The sequence below is a fragment of the Solanum stenotomum genome, chromosome 5 (assembly GCF_019186545.1).
Source record: "Solanum stenotomum isolate F172 chromosome 5, ASM1918654v1, whole genome shotgun sequence".
Taxonomy (NCBI): Eukaryota; Viridiplantae; Streptophyta; class Magnoliopsida; order Solanales; family Solanaceae; genus Solanum; species Solanum stenotomum.
The window spans coordinates 5,955,282-5,980,217 of NC_064286.1; the positions used below are offsets into that span (position 1 = coordinate 5,955,282).

At 36.7% G+C, this 24,936-nt stretch overlaps 3 protein-coding genes across 5 annotated transcripts; 2 read left to right on the forward strand and 1 right to left on the reverse strand.

Moving 5' to 3' along the window:
* The first annotated feature begins 212 nt into the window (after positions 1-212).
* On the forward strand, positions 213-9,902 carry LOC125864706 (calmodulin-binding protein 60 D-like). Its single transcript, XM_049544747.1, has 8 exons — positions 213-586; positions 1,727-1,802; positions 3,078-3,136; positions 4,194-4,687; positions 4,780-4,940; positions 5,033-5,236; positions 6,862-7,105; positions 8,833-9,902. The coding sequence occupies exons 1-8, from the start codon at positions 498-500 to the stop codon at positions 9,381-9,383; spliced, it is 1,878 nt and encodes a 625-aa protein (XP_049400704.1). The 5' UTR covers positions 213-497; the 3' UTR covers positions 9,384-9,902.
* Positions 9,903-12,764: 2,862 nt separating this feature from the next.
* On the forward strand, positions 12,765-23,750 carry LOC125864893 (heterogeneous nuclear ribonucleoprotein Q). Of its 3 annotated transcripts, none has more exons than XM_049544989.1 (9): positions 12,765-12,960; positions 14,341-14,766; positions 14,883-14,999; positions 15,119-15,259; positions 15,354-15,533; positions 17,877-18,081; positions 22,822-23,006; positions 23,092-23,180; positions 23,448-23,750. In XM_049544989.1, the coding sequence occupies exons 2-9, from the start codon at positions 14,386-14,388 to the stop codon at positions 23,590-23,592; spliced, it is 1,443 nt and encodes a 480-aa protein (XP_049400946.1). In that variant the 5' UTR covers positions 12,765-12,960; positions 14,341-14,385; the 3' UTR covers positions 23,593-23,750. The 3 variants fall into 3 exon arrangements, with proteins under 3 accessions (XP_049400946.1, XP_049400948.1, XP_049400947.1); XM_049544991.1 differs by having other exon boundaries at positions 23,095-23,180; XM_049544990.1 differs by having other exon boundaries at positions 12,811-13,090.
* A 362-nt stretch (positions 23,751-24,112) lies between these two features.
* Positions 24,113-24,885, reverse strand: LOC125865338 (uncharacterized). The gene has a single exon (XM_049545538.1). It carries the CDS (start codon positions 24,824-24,826, stop codon positions 24,269-24,271), a length of 558 nt encoding a protein of 185 aa, XP_049401495.1. The 5' UTR covers positions 24,827-24,885; the 3' UTR covers positions 24,113-24,268.
* Positions 24,886-24,936: the final 51 nt, after the last annotated feature.

Consider the following 24,936-nt stretch of genomic DNA (forward strand, 5'->3'; position numbering starts at 1 on the left):
AGGTCCAGAGGTTACAAATTAGGATAAAATGTAAGTAAATAACATACGTTATCTTGTTATCCATTCATACTAGTAATTATATAGTATGTTTTTCTTGTATTTTGACCATCATATTATTTTGTTTTAATTACTACTATATTATATGTACACTCTTTCATATCCGAACCCCACTTTATAAAATTATACTAGTGTGTTGTTATTGAGTTTCAAGTGATGGATTTTTGTTTTATATGATCCGAATCACTAAATATCCGGTATACAAGCCAAAGGCAGGCAGCCATGAAAACAAAATCTCAAGATCTTCCTCGAAATTTCCGCGAAACCCCTCAACCATTTCTCTTTTTTCTTTCATTTTTTCCCGCTTTCCCATTTGGCTTTCATCTTTGGTTTCTTTAATTTTTCCTCTTTTTAATCTTCCCGTTAGGAATTTGGGAGCTCAAATTTGAACTAAAAAATCAGATCTAAAGATACCCAATACGGTAATTGAGAGGAATTTCATGGAAAGACCCAGTGGAGAGAAACGTAGACTTGATGTTAGCAGTAGTGAAGAAGGTCAACCTGATAGAAAAAGACCAGCTCTTGCCAGGTAAATTTACCATAATCCTAAATTAACAGGGTGTAGAAAATGTACCATGTAAATAGGTTTTACTACTTTCTTCTTGAGCTAATTTTGCCAATAGAGTAACAGGGTCGCACTTTGACTTTTCATCATATCAGTAATCATGTTTCAGTATCTACTTTTATTTAAAGACACTGCAAATTCTTGTGGAGGGTGAAGGCTGAGAGTGATCATAGGATAATGGGGGTAGTGGGTAATAAATTTGTTAAAAAAAGTTATAATCTTGATGGATATGTTTGTTGTATCATAGCGAAGATCATTGAGAACAGATAATCTGTTTGATGGTTGTTTGGTACTTGGGGGAATGAAGAGTTAAATCTGGCTTGATGACTTGCCAATTTGTGGTTTTTCTAGTGACAATTGAAGTATGTTCTCTTAAGCTTAATTCTTAAGTATTACATTCCCGGACATATTGATGTGGTGCATCATTTCCAGAGGTTCATAGTGTTGTCTGGTTTATCATGGCTCAGTTTGTTAAGTGTAATATATGGAGTGATATCTTCTGAGGAAGTCGTTTTGAGGTATCTGAGCTACATTTGTGACAGTTGCCACCTCGTCTTGCAAAATGGATATGGCATGATTGCTTGCCACAGTAATAGAAGTGATGTAGTAGGTAAGTTACCATGTCTAGTCAAAGTTTAAGCTGTTAACTGTCAGTAGGATTAGCCAGACCTTGCAAAGAGATGAACAGTATCCCCGCTAATTTGTAACTTTGAAAATACATGAGCATATCAAGCCAACTTCTTTGAAATCCTATATACACTTCGGTATCTCAGACCATCAAATTGGCAGATGCCTCTCTCACAAGCCTATTCTATGTGATGGGCAGTCAATTGTATTACTTTTAGTGTCACCATCTAGACTACAATTTTTTCCTTTTAAAAATATGTTGTTTTGTTCATAATTTCTTTAATCCAAAACAATAGCTTTATAGTTATTGGATGTCATATTTTGTGCTTCGATCTAACACGAAACTGTGTGAACTGGCTTATCTTATTCTTTTCTGTGAAGCTGAAATTCCAATACCTATTCTAGCTGAGCTCATCTTCTTTGTATCATTCATGGTAACAATTACATCATTTATTGAAAACTACATGGTTAATGCAGTGTTATTGTTGAAGCGCTCAAGGTCGACAGTCTGCAGAAACTCTGCTCATCACTGGAGCCAATTCTTCGGAGAGTTGTAAGCTATTAGGACCTTTTGTCACTTCTCTTCCTGTTCACCGGATGCTAAGAAACACTTTCATTGTGATCTCTAATTACCTTAATACATGGAAGTCTCAACCACCCATTCAGTTGTATCTTGTACTGCTGTGACACTATATCTAATTCCAGTATGAGTTGGAAGCTGCAAATATTTACTTATTAGTGTATAACAACATTAACACTTAAAAAATGAAAAAATGCATAAGTTATGTCCATACGAGCTAATCAGAACAAGTTATAGAGAGTTGATCTTGAAGGACTGCTTAGAACTGATGATTATGGCACGGGTTTATGTGGCCATTGTCTGATATGTCATTGTTTTGGATTATAACTATTAACAATTAGAGGCAGATCCAGGTATTGAAATTGCAGGGGGCACCACTATCTTTAATGTAGACATGTTAAATTTTTTTTCTTCAAATAACAAAGCCATATCAATTACTCACTATAAAGTTTTGGGTGGAACTCTCTGATTTATACTTTTAAAAAAGAAGCAACCGAAAACAAAACAAAACTGACTGTAACTACTAAAATGTCAGAAGTTCAAAATTTGGGAAAATTCTATTGTGGGAACCGAACCCGGGTGAGCCTGTTATTTAGTCCACCTGTGCACCTCAAATCAACCAGTGGAACCACTTTACCTTTGTTACTAGGGCTGCCAATACATAAATATATACACTATTTAAGATATATACATACATTTTGCCGAGGTTACCGGGAGCCCAACCCCCCCTACCCAAGGAGGTCCAGTCTGCCTCTGTTAACAATAGCGGTTGTAATATCTACAGAGTTCTCTCTCTCTACCCGTGAGAGTGTTCTCAATAGCTATGCCTATGTGCACAGTGTCAATGCTTCCTTGAGATGCCATTTACTCAAGTTTCTCTTTCTTATCTGACGGTTTTAAGTGTGTTAGACTCTCTCTTCTGTTAAACACAACATGTAATTTCAGTTGTGTATGGGAAAGTGATTTGTTGATCTCAATTTCAAGGTTTTATTGTGAATACATTTGGGAATGGCTATTTTTTAATGTACTGCTGCATGGCATTGAAAGATTTTGATCATGAAACTCTATTCACCAGTACACGAGCTCCTATATTGGTTGGAAACAACATTGAAGCGTGCTTATGTTTCCTGCTTTTGGGATCACTGCGCAATACTTAAATCTTCTTTTCTTGTTGCACTTGCACAAGATGTCTTCTGGATTTGGTGGTTCTTGTATCTTTATTTCTGGATGTTCCTTTGTGCTCACTAGGTTAGTGAAGAAGTGGAGCGGGCTTTGGCAAAACTTTGCCCTACTAAACTTAATGCAAGGTATGTCAGATTCTAGGTGTTTACAATGTATCCCCTTGAGGATCATTTGATTTACCTTTGAACCTATCAATGTTTGCTCTAAATAGAATTGAGTTATGAACATAAGAGAGGAGGTTTTCCTGGTTTTGATTGACGTTACAAATTTAGGTCAGGCAGGCACCATAGTAGCAATCATGTATTCAGTATGTTCTGTTGATTAGATTCCACGTTGTAGATTTTTCATGAAACGATAGTGCTGCATGGCAGCAATATAAGAGCTAGTTTGGTCAAACTAGTGGTTACGGAGACATGATGTCAGTTTGGAAAGGTATTATATAGTTTAAAAAATATCTCTGTTAAGTCTTTATCAATTTACAGTGCTCCACAAATGGTAAGATATTAAAGCATACTAAATGGAAAAGGGCCCAGGCTTCAATCAGATTGGAATCAACTATTTTCTTTCTCTTAATATCTGTTGCTTAATATGATCTGCTCACATTAAACTACTCCATGGTATTTTATAATTTATGTGAACCTTTTCAAACAGAAATTACCCTTTGCTTCGCTGGTTTTATTGGAATTGTCATAGTTCCAAACTTCAATCTGTAATTAAGTTGACTTCCTTTGATAAGTTTCTTCTTTCAAATTGTATAGATTTATTACTAGTCTTCCATTGGATGCTAATTACGTAATGGAATAAATTCAAGAATTAGCATGACTAACATTTGGATGTTACTTAAAAATATGCTATCTTTGTTCTTTTCACTATAGTGTTGGTTAGCTTAAAAATAGTGCCTGTGTTAAATTTGGATCAGAGCCTTGAGGTTCTTTGCCACTCAACTCTTTGCCACTAAGGCAATTTCATCAAAAGCTAGAGTAATGCCTCTGGTTTTTTATGGATCACTCCCACATTGGTACTACTATGTGCTGAGGTGGGATTTATATGGCCTTGGGCGCTCCCACCTCAATAGGTAGCTTTTGGGGTTTGAGTTAGGCCTACTTACTTGAGTTCCCATGTAATTTTGCTTTAAATGACTGTCCACTCCACCGTGATCTGAACAACTAAAAAATGATGCAGGGTTTCTCCAAAAAGAATTGAAGGGCCAAATGGGAGAAATTTGCAGCTTCAGTTCAGGTCTAAATTGTCACTGCCTCTCTTTACAGGAGGGAAAGTAGAAGGAGAACAGGGTTCTGCTATCCATATTGTCTTGCTTAATGGAAATACAGGCCGTGTTGTAACAGTCGGCCCAGAGTCGTCTGTTAAACTAGATGTTGTTGTGCTTGGAGGAGATTTTAATAATGAGGACGATGATGGATGGACTGAAGAAGAATTTGAGTCTCACATTGTGAAGGAGCGTGATGGGAAAAGGCCGCTTCTTACAGGAGACTTGCAAGTGATATTGAAGGAAGGTGTAGGTAGTCTTGGTGAGTTTACATTTACTGACAACTCTAGCTGGATTAGAAGCAGAAAGTTCAGGCTAGGCTTAAAAGTTGTATCAGGTTCTCGAGAGGGAATTCATATTCGAGAGGCAAAAACAGAAGCCTTCAGTGTGAAGGATCATCGAGGAGAATGTGAGTCTGTTAAATGTCAAATTATGTGCCATTTTTTATGCAAATCACAATTATCTTATCTGTTGTAGTTCTGTGACTGTCTTATTCTTCAGTGTACAAGAAACATTATCCACCTGCATTAAACGATGATGTTTGGAGATTGGAAAAGATAGGAAAAGATGGATCCTTCCACAAGAGGCTAAATAAAGCTGGCATATATACGGTGGAAGACTTTCTACGGCTCATCGTGAGAGACTCTCAGAGGCTCCGAAATGTAATAATATCAAACCTATAACGTCGGAAATTAATTTGATAATTGTGGTTATATCCAACATTTTCTTTTTATTTTTCACCTAATTGTCTCAGATCCTGGGAAGTGGAATGTCAAATAAGATGTGGGATGCTCTTGTGGAGCATGCTAAGACCTGTGTTCTTAGTGGGAAGCTCTATGTCTATTATCCTGATGATATGAAGAGTGTCGGGGTTGTTTTTAGCAATATTTATGAGTTGTGTGGTTTAATCTCTGGTGGACAGTATCATTCAGTTGATTCTCTTTCAGAGGATCAAAAGGTTTGTATTCTTGAATTCATTTCCCTCTTTTACATAATTATGTTTGATTCTTTTTTCTCTTTTCTTCTTTTGAATAAGTTGCTTACCCATCTAATAATTTTGTAAAATTAAGAAAAGAAAAAACATTATGCTCTACAATTTGCTTGCAGTAAAGCAGAGAAGAATTCATCTTTTCCAGCACCTCCAAAAAAAATATTAACTTTGTCATATTGGATACCGAAGTCAAGGCAATGGGTGTTATCGAGCATGTCCCTAAATGGGTTAAATCTAGGTTTTTGTTATTCACAACCCAAATCTTTCAGCCCAACCGTGTTTGACCCTAAAGTATTTGAGACCGAGTATTTTTACTAAAGCCGTTTTCTGCCTATTTAAATCCAATACCGATCTTCCAGCCACCACCCTATTTTTATGCAATTTGCACGATTTTTTTACTGAAGTTGTTTTTAGCCTCTTTAAATGCTGAGGATATTATATTTATTGACGAAACGAGGATGTCAACCAAAAGCTTGAACTATGGAGAAGCATGTTAGAGAGTAAGGGTTTTCGGATAAGTAGAAGTAAGATTAAATACCTGCATTGCAGGTTTAGTCAGCATGAGAGGAGAGAAGTTGAGGCGAGACTAGATGGGATTGCAGTGCTCAAATGCAAACAATTTAGATATTTAGGCTCATTTTGTCAAGACAATGGAATGATAGATGAAGATGTTACTCATAAGATTAAAATGGGATGGTTGAAATGGAGAAGTTTTACCAGGGTGTTATATGATAGAAGGATACCTATCAAAGTGAAAGATAAACTCTATATAACAACTATAAGACTGACTTTGTTGTATCATGTATGGTAGTGAATGTCGGGTAAAGTCCAACATATCCACAATATGAGTGTCGCAGAGATGGATATGGCGGATGCTAAGATGGATTTGCGGTCCTACCAGATTAGATAGGATTAGAAATGACCGCATTTGCCAAGAAGTGCAAGTAGCACACATTGAGGATAAACTGCGAGAAGGTCACTTGAGATGGCTTGGACATGTTCTGCATAGACTTATAGATGCACCGGTCCGTATGTGTGAAACTTTGGTAAGTGAAGGTGTTAAAAGGGGACAAAGTAGACCTAAAATTATATGGAATGAAGTGATCTGAGAAGACCTACAATTGCTTAGTATCAATACAAACTTAGCTAAAGATAGGGCATAATGGAGGAAAAAGATCCATAATAGGTGATAGCTACTAGTTGAGTATAGGTTTTAGACTCGTATGAAACTTTTATTATAATTCTTCTTCTTATTATTGTTGTATCTTTCTCTTTTATTTATTTTATTTTTTATATAATTTTAATGTATTTTTTTCACTTTTATTTTGTTTATTATTATTATGATATGATATGAGCTTAAATGACGAAATGAGGATTCATATTGCCGACCCTAACTTATTTGGGAGTTAATGTTTTTAGCCTATATTTTGATGTGGTTTGTACTCTTTCTTTTGTCTCTGTCATATTGTAAAACGTTGAAAGTAGTGGTTATTAGTATATAACATGTTACTACCATTTGTGTAAGCTTGGCTTTGGATTGTACCTTCCCGGTATGAGGAAGAGCTTAAGCAAACATCAAACTTTTCTTGCAGGAATATGTGGACAGCTTAGTCAAGAAGGCATATGACAACTGGATGCATGTTGTTGAATATGATGGCAAATCTCTTTTAAGCCTTAATCAGAATAAAACCTCAGATGCTCCTCAGTATGATCCTTCAACTGGTTCTCAGAACCATCCTAATTCATTTGATCATCAACTCAATCTGCCAAGTCTTCCTGCTTCAACTTCATCAGAGCAGCCTCCTATGAATTCAGGATTGAACATGGGATTGGAAGGTATATATATATGCATCAGATGCAAGATATTAGTTTGATGCTTAAGAAATGTTATCTTGAAGTGTGTTCTATTGTGTTCATTGTTTTGCTTTTACTGCTGAGTTGGCTTCTTAGTGAGTTCCTTTGGTAACTGAAAGATAAATCATTGCTGAATATGACTCTAAATGATAAGAAATTCCACACATCCAGTAACATAAGCCTGAACTTTGAGTGTAAATAACGCATCGCATATTCTCTGGCATACCCTTTTTTCTTAAGTCTGAGACTGTGTCGTTGTAGACTTGTGTTACCGTGTTGTCATCCTTTGCCAGTCTATGATTGGCGATCTTCTGATAACTTGTTTCCTGCAACATGGTTTGTCATTTTTACCTGCTTGCGCTTTCTCTTCATTTAATCAACTATGCCTTCATATCCAAGAGTTATGGGTTTATTGGGAATAGTTCTTTGCATTAAGACATCAAAATTTGACATATAGCCTTAACAACCCAAGAGTTGGAAAAACAAATTAATTTTATATCTATCTGATTATCTGTAGAGCACTGTAAGTTGTAACCTTTGCTGGTCAATACTCAATAAAGAGAGATATCTTGTGACTTTTGGGCTTTTGTTGTCCTCTATTATACACACATACAGAGGCAAGTACATCTTGGCTCTGTGGTTATAGTGCTTTAGAAAGAAACCTACTGTAGGTGTCACAAGTGAATTCCTTTCTAAGCAAGTTATCCATTGTTTCAGCATTTTACTCCCTCCAATAATTCCACCTATTTTAGAAAATATAGCTAGTTGCGAATCTCAATTGAAGAGGACTGCAATAGTGTTGAATCAGTGTGAAAATAGTCTAAGTATGATAATGTGATGTTTTACTCTTAACCAACTTATGAAAGATCATTCCCCATGTATTTGGTGGTCTGTGTGGAAAGAAAGGAATCTCAGATGGTAAAACCTGAATTAACCGTGGTGCACTTGCGGGAAACTCCTTGCCGAGGGCCTGTGCACCCCCGGGATTAGTCGGGGCTCAAAGAGACTCGGACACCCGGTGCAAATCAAAAAAAAGAAAGGAATCTCAGATGCTTCCAGAACAAAAGCAACAGCATCCAGAAGATGAAGATGAATTGTTTGCTTTTGTTTCGTTTTTGGTGTAAACAAGAGTTTATGGAAGATCTAGAATCAGTGATGAATGTTTTAGGCATTTTTGTAATTTTGCTAATAAGGTTGAAGATCTTCCTGATAATCTCCTATATTTGCAATTAGTAAACCTGTAACATGTTGTGGCAGGTTTGATTTTTGGAATAGAATACAAGTGACCTAAAAAAATTTATGTCCAAGGCAATTTACTTCTTAGTCAACATCTATGTTGCTTAGGCTCTTCTAAAATGTTGACTGGTGCGTGTTTGATCCTCCAAAAGTAGCGCATTTTTTGAGGATCTGACGTGGGTTCGGCAACATTTTTGAAGAATCTGAGCAACAATAGGTCACCATACCTAGTAAGTTGTCTCGTAAAATGGGACAGAGTACCTTAAGCTTTATATTTTACTGCCATATATGGCATGAACTCATTCTAGTTAAGCACTCGAATGCTTTGGAACTCTTCCCTAACAATTCGTTGATCTATGTATGAATAATTGCCCAGTTGAGCTAGCTCATTAGATATGCAATAACACCTATTTGTCTCTTGCATATCTTTTATCAAGTTTTGCTTCATAATGAACATATCTCTGTTTTGCCAGGGTATAACGATAGTCTAATGGGTACATATACCACAGAGTCTCAGAACACGAATGTTAGTGTCAATGAACAGTTAAGTGGTGCTGCATTTTCTCAAAACCACTTTGTAGGCATGTCGCAACAAGCTCAGCAACCTGGAAGTGAGAGTAGACTGGCCCTTCACCCACCACAGCCATCATTTTCTAGCTTTTTTGCTGCTAGCACTCCTAATTCATCCTATAAAGGAACTGATGACTTCTTCACAGAGGAAGAGATACGCACCAGAAGTCATGAAATGTTAGAGAATGACGACATGCAACATCTTCTCCATATATTCAACATGGGTGGCCAGCATCATGCTTCTTCTAGTACCTCAGAAGATAATAATTACCCATATGGATCACCATACATGCCCAGTATGTCTTCAAGCTTTGGTATTGATGAGGACCGTACACGTTCAGGAAAGGCTGTTGTTGGGTGGCTCAAACTGAAAGCAGCATTGAGATGGGGCATCTTCATCAGGAAGAAAGCTGCTGAGAAAAGAGCACAGATTGTTGAATTGGATGACCCCTAGATTTGATTTTACACTTCTCATAGCATCCACTTGGAGGCCGAAGTCACTTCAAATTTGATAAATTCATTTCCTTGTAAAGTATGCTTGCAATGTGATGTTTGGGCTTCCTCTGATGAACACTGTCACTCACTAATGGAGTTTGGTCGTCTAGCCATGAATGCACATCTGGTGCTAGTTTAGGCTCAATTCAGCATCTGGAAGTGTTCTGATATTTTCTCACCACATGATTTGCATTTTTGAAGATGTTGTCATTCTTGCTTCTGGCTGATAGAGACTTCCCATGAATAAACCCGCGTTGAAAAAGACATCAGCTACCCCTGGGAGAGATGCAAGTAACTTCAGTTCTCTCAACTCAAGATGTTTGTTAGCTGCTAGTTTACTTTCTTATTAATGTTGACTATTGTTGTAATTCCCCTAGTGTTTTCTTCTAAACCAGTTTCAATCAAAGAAAATCTTATGTTTACTCTATAAAACAATTGTATATGGAACTGATAAAAATAGGATATTTGGGTGCTTTAAGCACTTCTTGTTCAACTTGTGTAGCTCCAATGTGTTGGCATTCTGTATCAGAGATATCTTCCTCATCCAGGATACAAATCAAAGCATGCTTTCTTGCAGCCATATAGACAAATTAAAACAAAATTATGTATCATCTCTACCTAGGCAAAATTATGATTATAACAATAATCAGAATTTTAATAATGTAAGATAAATAATGATTAGGTCAATCATATTCCCCAACTTTATTGGACTTTACACACGAAAAACTAACAAGATCTTGAATTTCTATTTTGGGACCTTTAAATGCTAAAAAAATGGCCCATAATTCCTATAGAGTGGCCCTTGAATGCTAAAAAAGTGTGTGGATCATGGTGAGGCTATAGGTTATGTAAATGTTTTGGAAAAGTGTCTGAAAGCCATGTCATCAAAAAATTCAGGAACTGACGAAAAATTGAGAAAATTGTCTAATTCCTGTTGAGTGACCCTAAATGCTAAAAAAAAAGTGGCATGAATTATGGTGAGACTATAAGTATTATTCCCCCAGGTCATTACATATGGTCCTGTAAAGGTTTTGGAAAAAAGTGTCCGAAAGGTATATATATCACCAAAAAAATTATGGACTAACACGAACAAAAATACTAAGAAAATGACTTAATTCCTAGGACCCTAAATGCTAAAAAAATAGTATGGATCATGTTGATGCTATACATATTGTTCTCCAGGTCATTACGTAGGGTCCTGTAAATTATTTCGAAAAATGTGACAAAAATCCATATCACCAAAGAATTCATGTATTAAAAATGTGAAAAATTGAGAAAATTGTCTAATTTATGTTGAGTGGTCCTTAAATGCTAAAAAATGACGTGGATCATAATGAAGCTACATGTATCGTTCCTCACGGTCATGCAAATATTTTGCAAAAATTGTGCTTGAAATCCATATCATCAAAAAATTCATGTACTAACACATACGAAAACTAAGAAAATTGCCTAAATGTTTGTTGAGTGCCCCCTAAATGCTAAAAAAGTGGTGTGTATCATGGTGAGGCTATACATATTGTTTTCCCAGGTCATTGCAGATGGTCCTGTAAAATTGTTCCAAAAAATGTGTCCGAAATTCATATCACCAAAAAATTCATGTACTAATACACGAAAAATCTAGAAAATCGCCTAATTCCTCTTGAATGACCTCTAAATGCTAAGATAGTGGTGTGGATCATGGTGAGTATACATATTGTTCTTCAAGTCATTACAAAGGGTCTTGTAATTTTTTTGCAAAAAATGTGTCTGAAATCGATATTACCGAAAAAAATCATATACTAACACACCACGAATAATTGAGAAAATCGTCTAATTTGTGTTGAGTGGCCCCTAAATGTCAAAAAGTGGCGTGAATCATGGTGAGACTATACATATTGTTCCTCGGGTGACTACGGAGAATCATGTAAAGTTTTGCAAAATAAATATCCAAAATTCATATCACCAAAAAATTCATGTACTAACACATATAATATTGAGAAAATCATCTAAATCTGTTGATTGCCCCTTAATACTTAAAAAGTTGCATGAACCATTATGAGGCTATATGTATTATTCCCATAGGTCGTTATGAAATGTCTTGTAAAGATTTTATTAAAAAAAGGTATCTAAAATCTATGTCATCAAAAAATTTATACCAATGAAAACCTGAGAAAATCTCCTAAATTATGTTGTGTGGCTCTTAAATGCTAAAAAATGATCTGGATCATGGTGAGGTATATTTATTTTTCCCATAGGTCATTACAACGGGTTCTATAAAGTTTTTGCAAAAAATGTACCCAAACCTATATTACCAAAAAAATCATTTACACACACGAAAAATTGAGAAAATCACCTAATTCTTGTTGCGTGGCTCTTAAATGCTAAAAAAAATGGTTTGTGTCATGGTGAAGTTATACGTATTGTTCCCACATGCCATTACGAAGGGTCATGCAAATTTTGTTGAAATATATGCCCGAAATTCATATTACCAAAAAATTCATGTTCTAATATACACAAAAAATTAAGAAAATCGTTTGATTCCTGTTGAGTGGCACACCTAAATGTGACCTCTGAATCGAAATTCGATTTTCTATTGAGATCCGATCCTAACACCCAACCCCGATGATGGATTCGATACCCGAACTAGACATTTGACCTAGATCCTGACGTCAACCCTTGACCCAAGAACTGACTTCTAAATCAGAACTTGACCTTGACGGCCAATGCATGACCCAACTTTTAAATCAAAATATGACGTATCACCGACTCGGGATCCGATCCCGACACTCGTCGCGGGACTCGACTCTGACTCCCTATCTGGGACCCAACCTCAACCTATACTTGGAACCCCATTCCGACTCCTGACTCGGAACGCCACTATGACACCTGACTCATAACTCGACTTAGACACCCAATCCAAAATCTAATCTCAAATCATGACTTGGAATCCGACATCAAAATAGGATCTGACCCAATTCGAAACTCAGAAGTTGGGTCTCCAATCAAAGTCAGAATTTGAATTTCGAATCTAACATCAACAGTTGGATCCCGAATTAATATTGAGAATCGATAGCCAAAATTTCAGTTAGAATGAAAAGTTGAGGTATGTGGTTTGAAAATTAGTTCCAAATTTTTTTTTTCTTTACTCTTTGGAGGTAAGACATTTTCCTTAAATTTAAAAAAAATAAAATTTTCGAAAACATAACACGAGTAAATTGAAAAATCTTCGTACCAAACACACAAATCCTTTTCAATAGTACAAGGGCAATTTTGGTTCATTTTTTCAAATTGACGATAATACCCCTACAACTCTATCTATGGATTGACAAAATAAACCTCTTTTTCAGGGGCAGCGGGGCGTAGAGAGTACCAAATACCCAAATTAGGGCCAAATTGGGAACACTGAAATCGCAGGCAGTATAAAAGAGGTTGAAAGAGCTTTTTTGTGTGTGTAAATTTCACAGTATTGTTGAGATTTAGCTTCTTCGCCTTCAAACTCTCTCCTCCTAAAGAAGCAGAAACACAACACAGATAAGCAAAAAATTCTCTAATTTTGGGTATGCAAATCCCCCGAATACTCATATATTCTTCTTCTTCTTCTACTACTACATATACATATACATATAATGTCTTCTTCTCACATTCTCTATTTCTGCCATTTATCATTTCCGCCCATACTCATACAAGGTTTTTTCCTTTTGCCCTTTATCAGTTTTTACCATCTCTATGTTTTTTTAGCTTTATTATGGAATTACCGGTTCAGAATCTTGAATTTTTATATATAAAACGTTGATAGATGTGTACGGACTTATCTATGTTTGTGTTAGGGTTTTGTTACTCATTAGTTTTTCTGGGTGCATTTGTTTTTTTGAGCTCTGGGTTTTCAAGTTTCTCTCTTTTTCGGATCTTTGATTTGGGTCGTTCTCAATGGGAGACTGAATTTTCACTAAGGTAATTTTTTGATGAACCCCCTTGTGGTATCCTGGCTCCGACCCTGGTTGTTCTGTTTACCATTTTTGAAAGGAAAAAAATGGATTTTGTGTTGGGGGTGGTGTTCATATTTTTTAGCTTTGATTTTAACTCCTCAGATGTCTGAATTGTTAAATGTATTCTTAGTTATATGTTGGTAGTAAAATTGGTTGAGTTCAGTGAAGAGCTTTTGTTTTTTTATAGGTGTATTGAGCATTTGATTATTTTGTTAGTTTTTGAGCTCTGGGTTTTCAATTTTTTTCTTTTTTTCCGGATGTTTGATTTCTAAGATTTTGTTTTGCGGTTGATTTTAACTCCTTAGATACCTGAATTGTTATATGAGTTCATAGTTCTATGTTGGTTCTAAAATTGGTTGAGTCCACTGAAGAGCTTTTGTCCTTCTATAGGCATTTTGAGCACTTTAAACACTAGACAAACAAGTGGTGAAAGTTATCTTAACCTTTTGAGGAAGTGTCTTTGCTATTTTTCTATGCATTTTTATCTTTTCATCTATTGATAATAGTGTATTTTCTTTCTTATGACCCAAGAAGTTTCATTTCTCCATTGTTTACTACTTCATCTTATATTTATGCCACCATGGGCTAATGAACATTGGGCTTCGAAAGATGGAGAAGGAAGAAAGTGGTAGAAGTGTTTCTATAAGTTTGAAACTGGTTGCACATTTGTTGATTTTGTATTTTTGTCTCCCTGAATTTATTGAAATATTATCTGCCCTACATGTCTTTCCTTCTTGGTGCACAACAGGAGAAAGTACTGAACTTCCTTCATTACTTGCATGTCCATAGGGTGGACTTGCTCTTTTAAAGAAAAATATGATTTTGCCATCCTTTGACATACCTATATAGCTAACCCTAAGTAATTTGGGTGTGAAACAGTTGATTGACTAATTGGTTGAGTGATGTATATCTGTCAACAAGGAAAAAAGCTAACATAAATGTGGTCTGCAGGCCTGTTTATTTGTTGTATGAGAAAATCTGCAACGCGAAACAGTCATGGCAGAGAATACTGAAATTGATGACCGTGTGGATCTTGATGATGAAAATTACTCTGAGGAAGATGAAGATGCAGAACTGATAGAAGATGAAGGAGCTGGAGAAGTCGGTGATGAAAATGGCGAAGAACAATCATATGATTCTGGAGGTGGAGACAGTGGGAGAGAGCAGTCTCCAGAGGCAGATATGGGTGATGTTTCGGAGCCAGCTGCAGATGAAGAAAAGCCTAGTGCTTCTCTTTCTGAAGAGGAACAAAAAGAGCATGCTGAACTTCTAGCTCTCCCTCCACACGGGTCTGAGGTTTTTATTGGTGGTATTCCTCGAGATGTTTCTGAAGAAGACCTGAGGGATCTCTGTGAACCACTTGGTGAAATACATGAGGTAGTTCCAATTACTACCCTGGAAGTAATGTGAAAGTTTTGCAAGAGGCATATGCTTGTGACATACTTCAATTGTTTGCTTTTCCCTGATTGTGGCATCGTCTCATATCTTGGCAGGTCAGAGTCATGAGAAATAGGGATACTGGTGAAAGCAAGGGTTTTGCCTTTGTAGCATTCAAAACAAAAGATGAGGCACAAAAGGCTATTGAAGAATTGCATAACAAAGAATTCAAGGTGATTTCTGCATCCACACTTGGCTTCATTGATCATATTTTTCTATAACTCTATCTTCTCTTTTAGTTTAAGTGCATAATTTTGTAACTTATTTGTTTTTGTGTTTATTATCAATCCAGGGAAAAACCTTAAGGTGTTCACTGTCAGAAACTAAATACAGATTGTTCATTGGTAATGTACCAAAGAGCTGGTCTGATGACGACTTCAGAAAAGTCATTGATGGGACTGGTCCTGGTGCAGAAACAATAGAACTCATAAAGGTGTGTATTGATGTCCTAAACACTTATATAAATTGTTGCAACTCCATCATGAGCTTCTCATGGACAATTATAAACTTCTAATATTTGACTGAAGGATCCTCAAAACCCAGCACGTAATAGGGGTTTTTCTTTTGTTGAATATTACAATAATGCCTGTGCGGATTACTCTCGGAGAAAAATGGTAAGTACAAATTTTAAGCTGGAGGGAAATTCACCAACTGTCACCTGGGCTGATCCAAAGATTACACCTGATCATTCTTCTGCCGCTGCTCAGGTAAAATCCATATATCTCACAGTTATTTGAGTAGCTTTTATGAAATCTTAAGCAAATACTCTTGATATGTTGTTTCTCCAAGTGTCAAATGTCACATGCTTGGTGTTTGATTCTTACTATGAACCCTTACCAACAGCAGAATGATCAGTCCCTTAATTCTTTTTTTCCACTTGTGGCCCTGTTGGCTTGACTTCAGTACGCTACCTGTCCTCCCCCCCCTCCCCCCTGTATTTCCAGAAAATTGCTTTCATCTTCTTCTTTTTCTTTTTATTGGGTTTGAATCAAACTTCATTTCTTTGTTTACTGCATTGTGGGTGTCGCTAGGAATGAGGAGGGGGATAAGGCTGGTATTTTCAATGTGCATAAAACTAATGAACTTATTGTCATTATATATTTGAGTTGCATTAGATACTATTGAGTCAGGAAACTGTGATGGTAGCTCAAACTTTTTGGTTCTCTGGGCGTGCTGTAACCATAGCTGGAGCAGAGTTGTGGTGGGTAGCTTTACTGCGGAATTCATAGTGTATATGATTTGTTGAGAACTAAAACTTGTAAACCTAGTGCCTGCTAAAGATACTCTTACATGATTATGGAATAGTGGTGTGATAGTAGAATTAATGGAAGAACAAGTAAAGAATCACAAAATAAAATAGATGAAGGTGTAGAAATAGAAGTTTTATACAAAATTGAATTAAATAGGTAATTATTAGCAAAAAAGCCGAATACCTTCTATTGGGAAATTTCAATTCAGCACCAAGAGCATTTGAAACCCCCAAGAGAAAATCAAGTCGAGCAAGCACCAATGAGGGTTTGGAAGTTGAGTAAGGATACAATCTATATTCATCAAAGGCTAGCTAAGAAGGAAGAACAACCCCTGGAAAACTATTTATACCATGGGTTACATTGGTCGTAAATAAATAAGTACCCAAATTAACCTTGAAAGTAGGACTAAGAATAGCTCATCCTAGGATTCAATTCTGCTGGTTCGGAATGCAAAGCGCAGCAGGTGCTTTTGGTCTGAATGTTCACTGGCCCAAAATGTTGCCTATTTTGTGGGGGTGTGCTTTTGGGGGTGGAATGCATTGCCTCCATTCTGTTGCCAAAAACATCGGTGCAAAATTGAGGGCGCTTTTGATGCCATTCTTACTCTTGGCCTTTTGTACACCTGTTCTCTTGAGTTGAACCTTTGACCCCCTTCCTTGAGCACTAATTAGGTCATATTGTATGCTTCCATTGGCTCCTCCCGTGGCGCTTCTAAGCATCCATCCTTTTCAAAGAGAATTAAAAGTTTTCAAACTTTTGTTTGGTATCTTTGCCGGACTTGGTGTTGGGCTAGGTACTTTTTGTGCTATCATCGAGGTAGTGTGTGCAAGCTGGCATGGTCACTACTATTGCATCCCTAAAAGAAAAAAGATTAGTCATAGTGAGCTAAATCACATAGTTGGTAGATGGACAATATGGAGAGAGAGAAATGACGGATGTTTTGAAAACAGGAGCAACAATGTGCAGGAGATTAAAACTTAAATGTATTTTGTTGTTCTGATTTTGGTGTACAAATGTTTACTCTAATGAGACTGAGTCAATTCTAGATGTTTTAGGGTCCATCTAGAGTTAGGATTGTTTTTTTTTTTTTACCTTCCTCTGTTGTAAATATGGTTCTTCCAGTACTACCTAAGTACTAATATCAATACAAATGTTACTAGTTTCAAAAAATAAATCCACATTTGGTATGGTGTTAGGTTACTTGTTATATTGTCCAAATCCAATACGAATCAATTGTCTGATTGAAGATCCACCCGTGCAAAATAATGGAATCTTTTCTATCAGTTAGTTTTATTAAGCGACAAAGCTATGCAAAGTGAGGAATCACCGCTTCATGGGTGAAGCTATGCACTTAAGATAAATGTGATCTCCAAAGAATTACGCGCAAAGTGATTCCGATGAGGAATCCGGTTATGAATCCCATCTTTGAGGTGTTGGATTATTCTTGACATTATTGTAAATAAGCATTGAAATTAGTATTTTTATTGAAATTGGATTATTATATTACTAAAGTCATATATGTATCATATTTTTTATTTTTCTGTAAATAGTAGTCCGGCCCTTCCCCAGACCTCGCACAGCGCGATCTTAGGACCCTGGCTTACCCTTTTTATTGTCTATTTCCAGTAAATAGTGCTCTTCACATAAAGAACCATGCTCATCACTTTTTGCTTTCTGCTTCAAATCCTATGGGACCTTATTTTTGCTTCTTTGTGCTTTTCACTATTAGAAAGACTCTTATTCCAACCTGTTTCTGCTAGTTTGCACATTGTATTACACATCTTCTGTTGTCTTTCGCAGGTTAAAGCACTCTATGTGAAGAACATTCCAGAAAACACTCCTACTGAACAATTGAAGGAATTGTTCCAACGCCATGGTGAAGTTACCAGAGTTGTTATGCCGCCAGCCAAGGTTGGTGGTAAAAGAGACTTTGGATTTGTCCATTATGCAGAAAGGTCAAGCGCTCTGAAAGCTGTTAAAGACACTGAAACATATGAAGTAAATGGTAATGTTTCTAGACATGTAAATACCAAGTGGAAAACATACATTGCATAAAGGAAAACTCAGGATCTACATCTGAGTGTTCCACTGGCTCCTCCTGTAAATCACTTCTCCCCTTCCCAACAAGGAAAAGAACAAAAGGAAAATAAATAAATCACAAGATAGAGAGAGGAGGGGTGAGGGTGGGCGTGAAGTTAGTCCGTCATTGTGAGGACATACCTAAAGTGATCAATGAGTAGAGATGGATGTGCTTGTGATATGTTTTTTTTTTTGTTTAAAAAGTCCTTGATCATCTGAGAATTTTCATTTGTATTATGACGCTTCAAGGATCTATTTAGGAACATTTAGTACCAGCTGAGGCTTTGTGTTCAACAATTCCTAGTTTGCTATAATTGATATTTTCTTAGGATTTGCTAAATCTAGTTGGAAAACTTAGTAATGAAAGTTGGAACTCTTATTCCTTTATACATAAACTGTACTGATGACATATTCTGTTATATCATAGATAGATTATGTGTTAAAGTTAGGAGGATATCATAAAGAGATTACAACAACAACAACAACAACAACAACCCAGTGAAATCCCACTAGGTGGGGTCTGGGGAGGGTAAATAGTACGCAGACCTTGCCACTATCTCGTGGAGGTAGAGAGGCTGTTTCCAGGAGACCCTCAGCTCAAGAACATCAAATCTAAGTGACAGGAGAGATATATATAAAACAAAACAGCCAATACAAAAGATAGCGTATAATCAACAACTGAGACAATAACATCAAGAAAGATAATGGGAGTGAAACGCAGTAAACAGCATAAGGTTAGGACTACTCCAAACGCTAACAACCCAAACCCTCACAAGGGAAGACACACGCTAACCCTACTAACCTTCAACCTTAATACGCGACCTCCACTCCTTCCTATCTAGAGTCATGTCCTCGGTAATGTGAAGCATAGCCAAGTCTTGTCTAATCACCTCTTCCCAATACTTCTTGGGCCTACCTCTACCCCTCCGCGTACCCTCTACCACCATTACCTCGCACCTCCTCACAAAGAAGAAATGCCCATAAGTGTTGTCAGGAGTGTGAGGCCTATTTTGTTTTTGTGCTGAACTTGGGGTGAAAGTAATCTAGATACTATAGCCTGTATTTGGATCAACTCTCATCCTGTGTAATTATTTCTAGGACTTCGAGGAAATAAGTCTAGAGTTTGAACTGTACTACACTAAAGTCAGGTTACTTCAGTTGTCAGGAGTCTGGTGCCTTTGTTTCTGAATCAAAGCAAAATGACCATCTGAATATAGCCAATTTTCACATCACCTCCTCTCATCCTCTATAATTTCTTTTTTTCAAGATTTTGAAATTAAGTATTACAGTTTGGGCTGAACAAAAAGTAAGATTGGCCAAGTCCAATTGTCATTGACATACTTTTTTTTTTCCGTCTGACCTTGGGGTGCAAGCGATCTATATGCTCATTTTTGATCAACTTTTATAACACTGCAAATGTTTTCTTTCAAGAGTTTGAAACAGTTAGTTTCAAATTTGGGACTATCAAACTATGATCAACCAGATCCCATTGTAATGGATGATGCCTGTTTTTTTCAAGTCGAACTGACTTTGGGGTGAAAGCTCTAGATATTTCCCAGTTTTGGATCAACTCTCATCTGTGTATGCTCTTTTTCCATTTCAAGATTTTCAGACAAGTTTCACTGCTTAGGGCTGTGCTGAAACTAAAATCAACTCAGTTCAGTTGTCAGGAGTGTAATGTGTAATTCTGAATCCCGTGACAGTTATAGGCTTTTCCTGGATCAAGTCATCCTGTGTAGATCTGTTTAAAGACTATGAACCTAGTTACGAAGTCTGGACTCTGGACTGTACCAAACTATAAGATGAACTTAGTTAAACTAAAATCTAGATTAAAAATGTCCCTTAATCTTCCATCTCAAAGAGAGAAATTTCCATTACTCGGGTTTTGCAGCTCTTGCAAGATCAATTAATTTTTAGTTAAGCCTAAAATTGGTTCAACCTATCACACAAATACAACTTTTGTCAAAGTTCGTTATTAGTTCAATTGCACTCAACAAGGACCCATGATCAAATTAAAGTGGTAGATACATAGTGAAAAGTATCTGAATGAACTGAATGGATACATAGGATTTATTAGTTGTCGTGATCAAGTGATGGTTGCCTATGATGTATCCTCTCTTTAAGTAGAAAGTCATACTACAAGTCAAACTTCCAACCAAAGAATCTTTTCATTTTTTGGATAAGTAATGAGGATCTTATTGATGATAACCTGCAAAAAGAGATTGCTGCTTGGGTAACAAAAGAATCTCTTCTTTTTTGGGGCGTCTTCTTGAGTTTGAAACTTCTAAAAATTCCTCCTTTGCTTTGCTGAGCTAGACCTGATTTGAACGTCATTCTTATGGTCTTCTCTCTTGGGGTCGTTTGCTCCATCAAATTCTGCTTCCCTCCTTGCCATCAAGTAGCTTTTGGTGCGCCAGTTAGGTTATTCTAATTTGTCTCTTCCAACTTAAGAAAAAAACTGCCTACCCAAATTTGTTTTTGGGAAGCCATCCTCAAAGATGATTCAACCTACATTTTTTTCAATTAATTAGAATCACTTTTAACCTTGTGAAATATTCTTGAACCTCTCGTTGCATTCGTGCTTTACTAGATGTCCTCAGTTGTTTTTCTTTCTTTTTCATGCAAGACTCACATTTTCTCTTTTGAGTATAAATGCTTTTTATTTCAGTACAACGAATTAGAGACAACAAGATCAATCATTAGTTCATTGGGCATCTCCCATACACCGTCAACTTATTGCCAAGTATTTGTTTTAATCATAAAAGAGAAAAATCAATTACCATGATATCGATGTTGATAAGTTGTCCCACATTGATTGTGGGATCTGAATTGGTCTCTTTATATGCTTTAGGACAATTCTCAGCTCATGAGCTAGCTTTTGAGGCTGAGTTAGGCTAATGGCTCATTTCTTATCATAGTATCACAGTATGACACCTATTATTATGTGTCCCAATGTTTGCATATTATGTTGTTCATGCTCTAGTTGGCACACTAGAGCAGGGTGAAGGGGGTTAAGTGGTCCTTGTAGGACATGTAATTGATCTCCTTGTATGGTCTTGGGTATTCCTCACCTCATGAACTGGCTTTTGAGGTTGAGTTTGGGTATGGTTCATTTCTTATGAGATGCTTTGTTGCATTTAAACCACTAAAGGTGGGCAAAGGGCAATTTGCGATCATATTTTTATTATGAAAGATATCTAGTTCGTTCTGAGTTTTGCTAGCACTGTAGTGTTACAAGTATTAGACCTAAGAAAGAACATAAAATTGGAAGACATGGCATCCTGCATCTAAGGGTTGAACTAATGGCCAGTGGGGTAGGAGGAGAATCATGAGGTGTTAGGTTCAAATAAGCAAAAACAAAAGGTGTTTTCTTACCATCCCCACCTTGGTGGAGAGTTATCCTATACCTGTAGTGGTCGGAGGTAGCAGGTACCCGTTTGAATAGTCGAGGTGCATATACGTTGGTCCGGACACAAAAATGATTAAAAAGAAGGCATCCTATCACTTTTACCTCAACTTAAGTCTTCCCTGAGTTTGAATGGTAAAAAGCAAAAACTCACCAAAATCATTGAAATACTATTAGCAAATATCATTTCACAATTGGGTTTAAATTCCTTGAGCTACTTGTTAGATTTTTTTTTTGAAGGCATGTAATATGGTTAAAGGTTGTGCTTTAGTATTTTAAATTATTAAGGATCTGCTTATGCATGAATATACTTCTTCTATATTGCAAATTCTGGACTTAGTATTTGCAAATACTAATTTGGGCATGAGTATTTGCAAATACACAACTTTTGTGAAATATTGGTTTGAAGGTGCATTTCAAGTGAAATATCGGTGCCCATTCACAGTTTTTTTAAACTTTTCGGAAATTTTTTTACCAATGAAGTTTATGGCGAAACTTTTTCTACCAATGAAGTTTATAGCGAAACATGTTTCTACTTCCACAAACTTTTCTCAACTCTGATTGAATTGCTCTTTACTTTTCAACTTTGGCTCGAATATTGTACAATGCCTAATGAACGAGTCAGGTTGTTGGGTCTTGGTATATTTCCTACTGATAGGTTGTTGGCTTTGAAGAGTGTTGTCATTGTTGTATTGATATGTGCTTCCGTAAATACTTTTAGTTTCTCTCTCTGAATTATAATCTAGAATTTCCCTGTGCATTTAGTTGTGTGATCTCCATTTAATTGGTCTAAAATGATGTAAAATTGTGGAAACGTACAGCCAGAACATATCTTGATGGTATTGTATTGCTACATAACATGGAGGGCTACTTAACTTTTAAAGAATGGAAATACCATGAGCACGGGGTTCCTTTTCCCAATATGAGGGGGTATTTTGTGCACATTAGCTTAGGATTATGTTATTACTAGAATAAGTTAAAAATGCCATGCATCTTTGTTTAGTCCGGTTTTGTGACAATTCTGAAATTTACGTTCACGCGTCACTGTATGATGCTTCTCTATTCAGAGGTTTAACATTACTTAGCATGTTAGTTTTATGATAGTGTCATTCTGTGTTTTCTGCTGTATTTTAATCAATCTGTCTACGATTCCTCAGCTGAAACTTGTTTGGGGGTCAGCTATATGAAATCTCTGTACCAAACTAGAATTGTACTTGTGTATTTCACTTGGCAAATAAATTAAGTGGATGTGGATTGCAGGTCAGATGTTAGAAGTAGTTCTTGCAAAGCCTCAGACGGAAAAGAAGTTTGATGCAGCTAGTCCTCACAATGCGGTACCACATCATAATTATATTCCCCATCCAGGATATGGTGCATTTCCAATGAACCCGTATGCACCTCTAACTGCTGGTTATGGTGCTGCTGCTGCTGCTGCGTTCCAACAAGTATTTTCTTTGTACTTCATGTCTTCATCATCGATACTTCACTTTGTAATTGACCATATTCATCTCATACATTACTATTCTTTAGCAGCCTATGATATATGGTAGAGGACCGATGCCAACAGGTATGCAAATGGTGCCAATGGTTTTACCAGATGGTCAGATCGGCTATGTCCTGTAAGTTCCTATGAATATTAACATCTATTTCTGGTTGCCTCTAGCTCGTATTCTGAAATTTCAGTTTAAAGTTTTTATCATCACTACTGTAATTTTCAGTTTTTCGTATACTGGAAGACTGGATGATCACACATTATAACTAAGATGTTCAGATAAATGTTGAAATATTCTAGTTTTGATAGTGCAATATCTTAGCAACACCAATGAAGTATAGACTGTAGATAGAATAAATCAAAACGTTTTAACGTTGTGATATTTCCCATGCAGCCAGCAGCCAGGAGTTCAGGCACCACCTGTTCGGCCTCGGAGGAATGACAGGAACAATGGTGCTGGTGGACCACAAGGACGAGGAGGAGGATCCAGTGGTGGCGGAGATGATTCCAACCGTGGTAGACGTTATCGACCATATTAGAGCGGTGAAATGTTGTAGACTTGCTACTTACATTGAACACCAGACCAGTAATCCAGGACAACTATTTCCTGTTTCCTCTTTATTTATAAAAAGGAAACTTAGTTAAGTAAAAGTTAGACCAATCTCAGCAACTTAATGAGGCATTGTAACTAAACAAACATAGATGTTGGAGATGTTTTGGGCGTTTCATTATATTGTCTGCTTTGACTTTTAGTTCATAAATTGCTTCATGAATTGTTGAGATGAACTGCTTCGAGTCTCTTGTAGCTTCACTGTTTGTCATAGTAATTCCAGATTTGGATTTTTAGATGGAGCTAGCAGCCTCGGTCCTCTGATCCGTAACTGCAATGACATGAAGTGTGTGTCTGTTTGTTCAAATTTTGGATAGTTAAAGTGTCTATTTGCACACATTCAAAAACATTATACGTGTAGGATGTCACATCAGGCGTGTCTGCTCGTTTAAATTTTGGATAGTTTAAAGTGTCTATTTGCACAAGTTGAAAGACATTGCTCATCATAGTATTGAAGATCCCAAAAGATAATTATATTTATATCTAAAAGTATAATTTATCACTGTAAGTATAAAATTAGAGGGAATAATAATACACTAAAAACAAATTTTATAAACCATTGTTTTTTATGTGCATGTATGTTTAGTATTAGCAATTGTGCATATTCAAGCTATTGTATCTACAAGTTGTACAAGTCTTTTTTCCAGTTGATCCAAACGAGTCCCCCAATCTTCTCTTATGCTCAATGCTCGAACAATTTTGTTACCGTAATCCGCCGTAGCTTCATCCTCTGCAGCTGTTAGTTCACTCACTTTTCTACTAGTTAACAATGAACCATCTCTTCCATTTCTCTTTTTCTTCATTTTCCGTGCCGTTGCTTTTTCCAGTGCTTGCAATACGTCAAATCCGGTCAGTTTCTTTTCTTCATCCTTTGAATCTACTTGTTTTTCTTCTACTTGTTCTTCTTCTGCTTGGTGTATGTGCGTTGTTTGTGATTTCTTCCAAAATTTCTGCTTCTGCTCCGCCCTATAACCTAAATGATTTGTTTGCGATTTCTTCCGAATTTGCTGCTTTTGCTCCGCCGCGTATGCTAAATCGAGGTTTCTAAGCTGCGAGTAGAGCTGAAACTTCCTCGGAGCTCCGGCTGAAAGGCGATTCGCCGCCGGTTTAGTGGTGGCGAATGGTGCCGTAGCGGCAACTGAAAGGCTCATCGCGGCCCACATGATTTTTCTGGTTACGGTTTAGAGAGGGAGGGAGATTGGAGTAAAATACAAATAGGTGAAGTGAAAATTGGACTGGTTAGGTGTGTGGACCAGAATTATTTGGGCCTCAA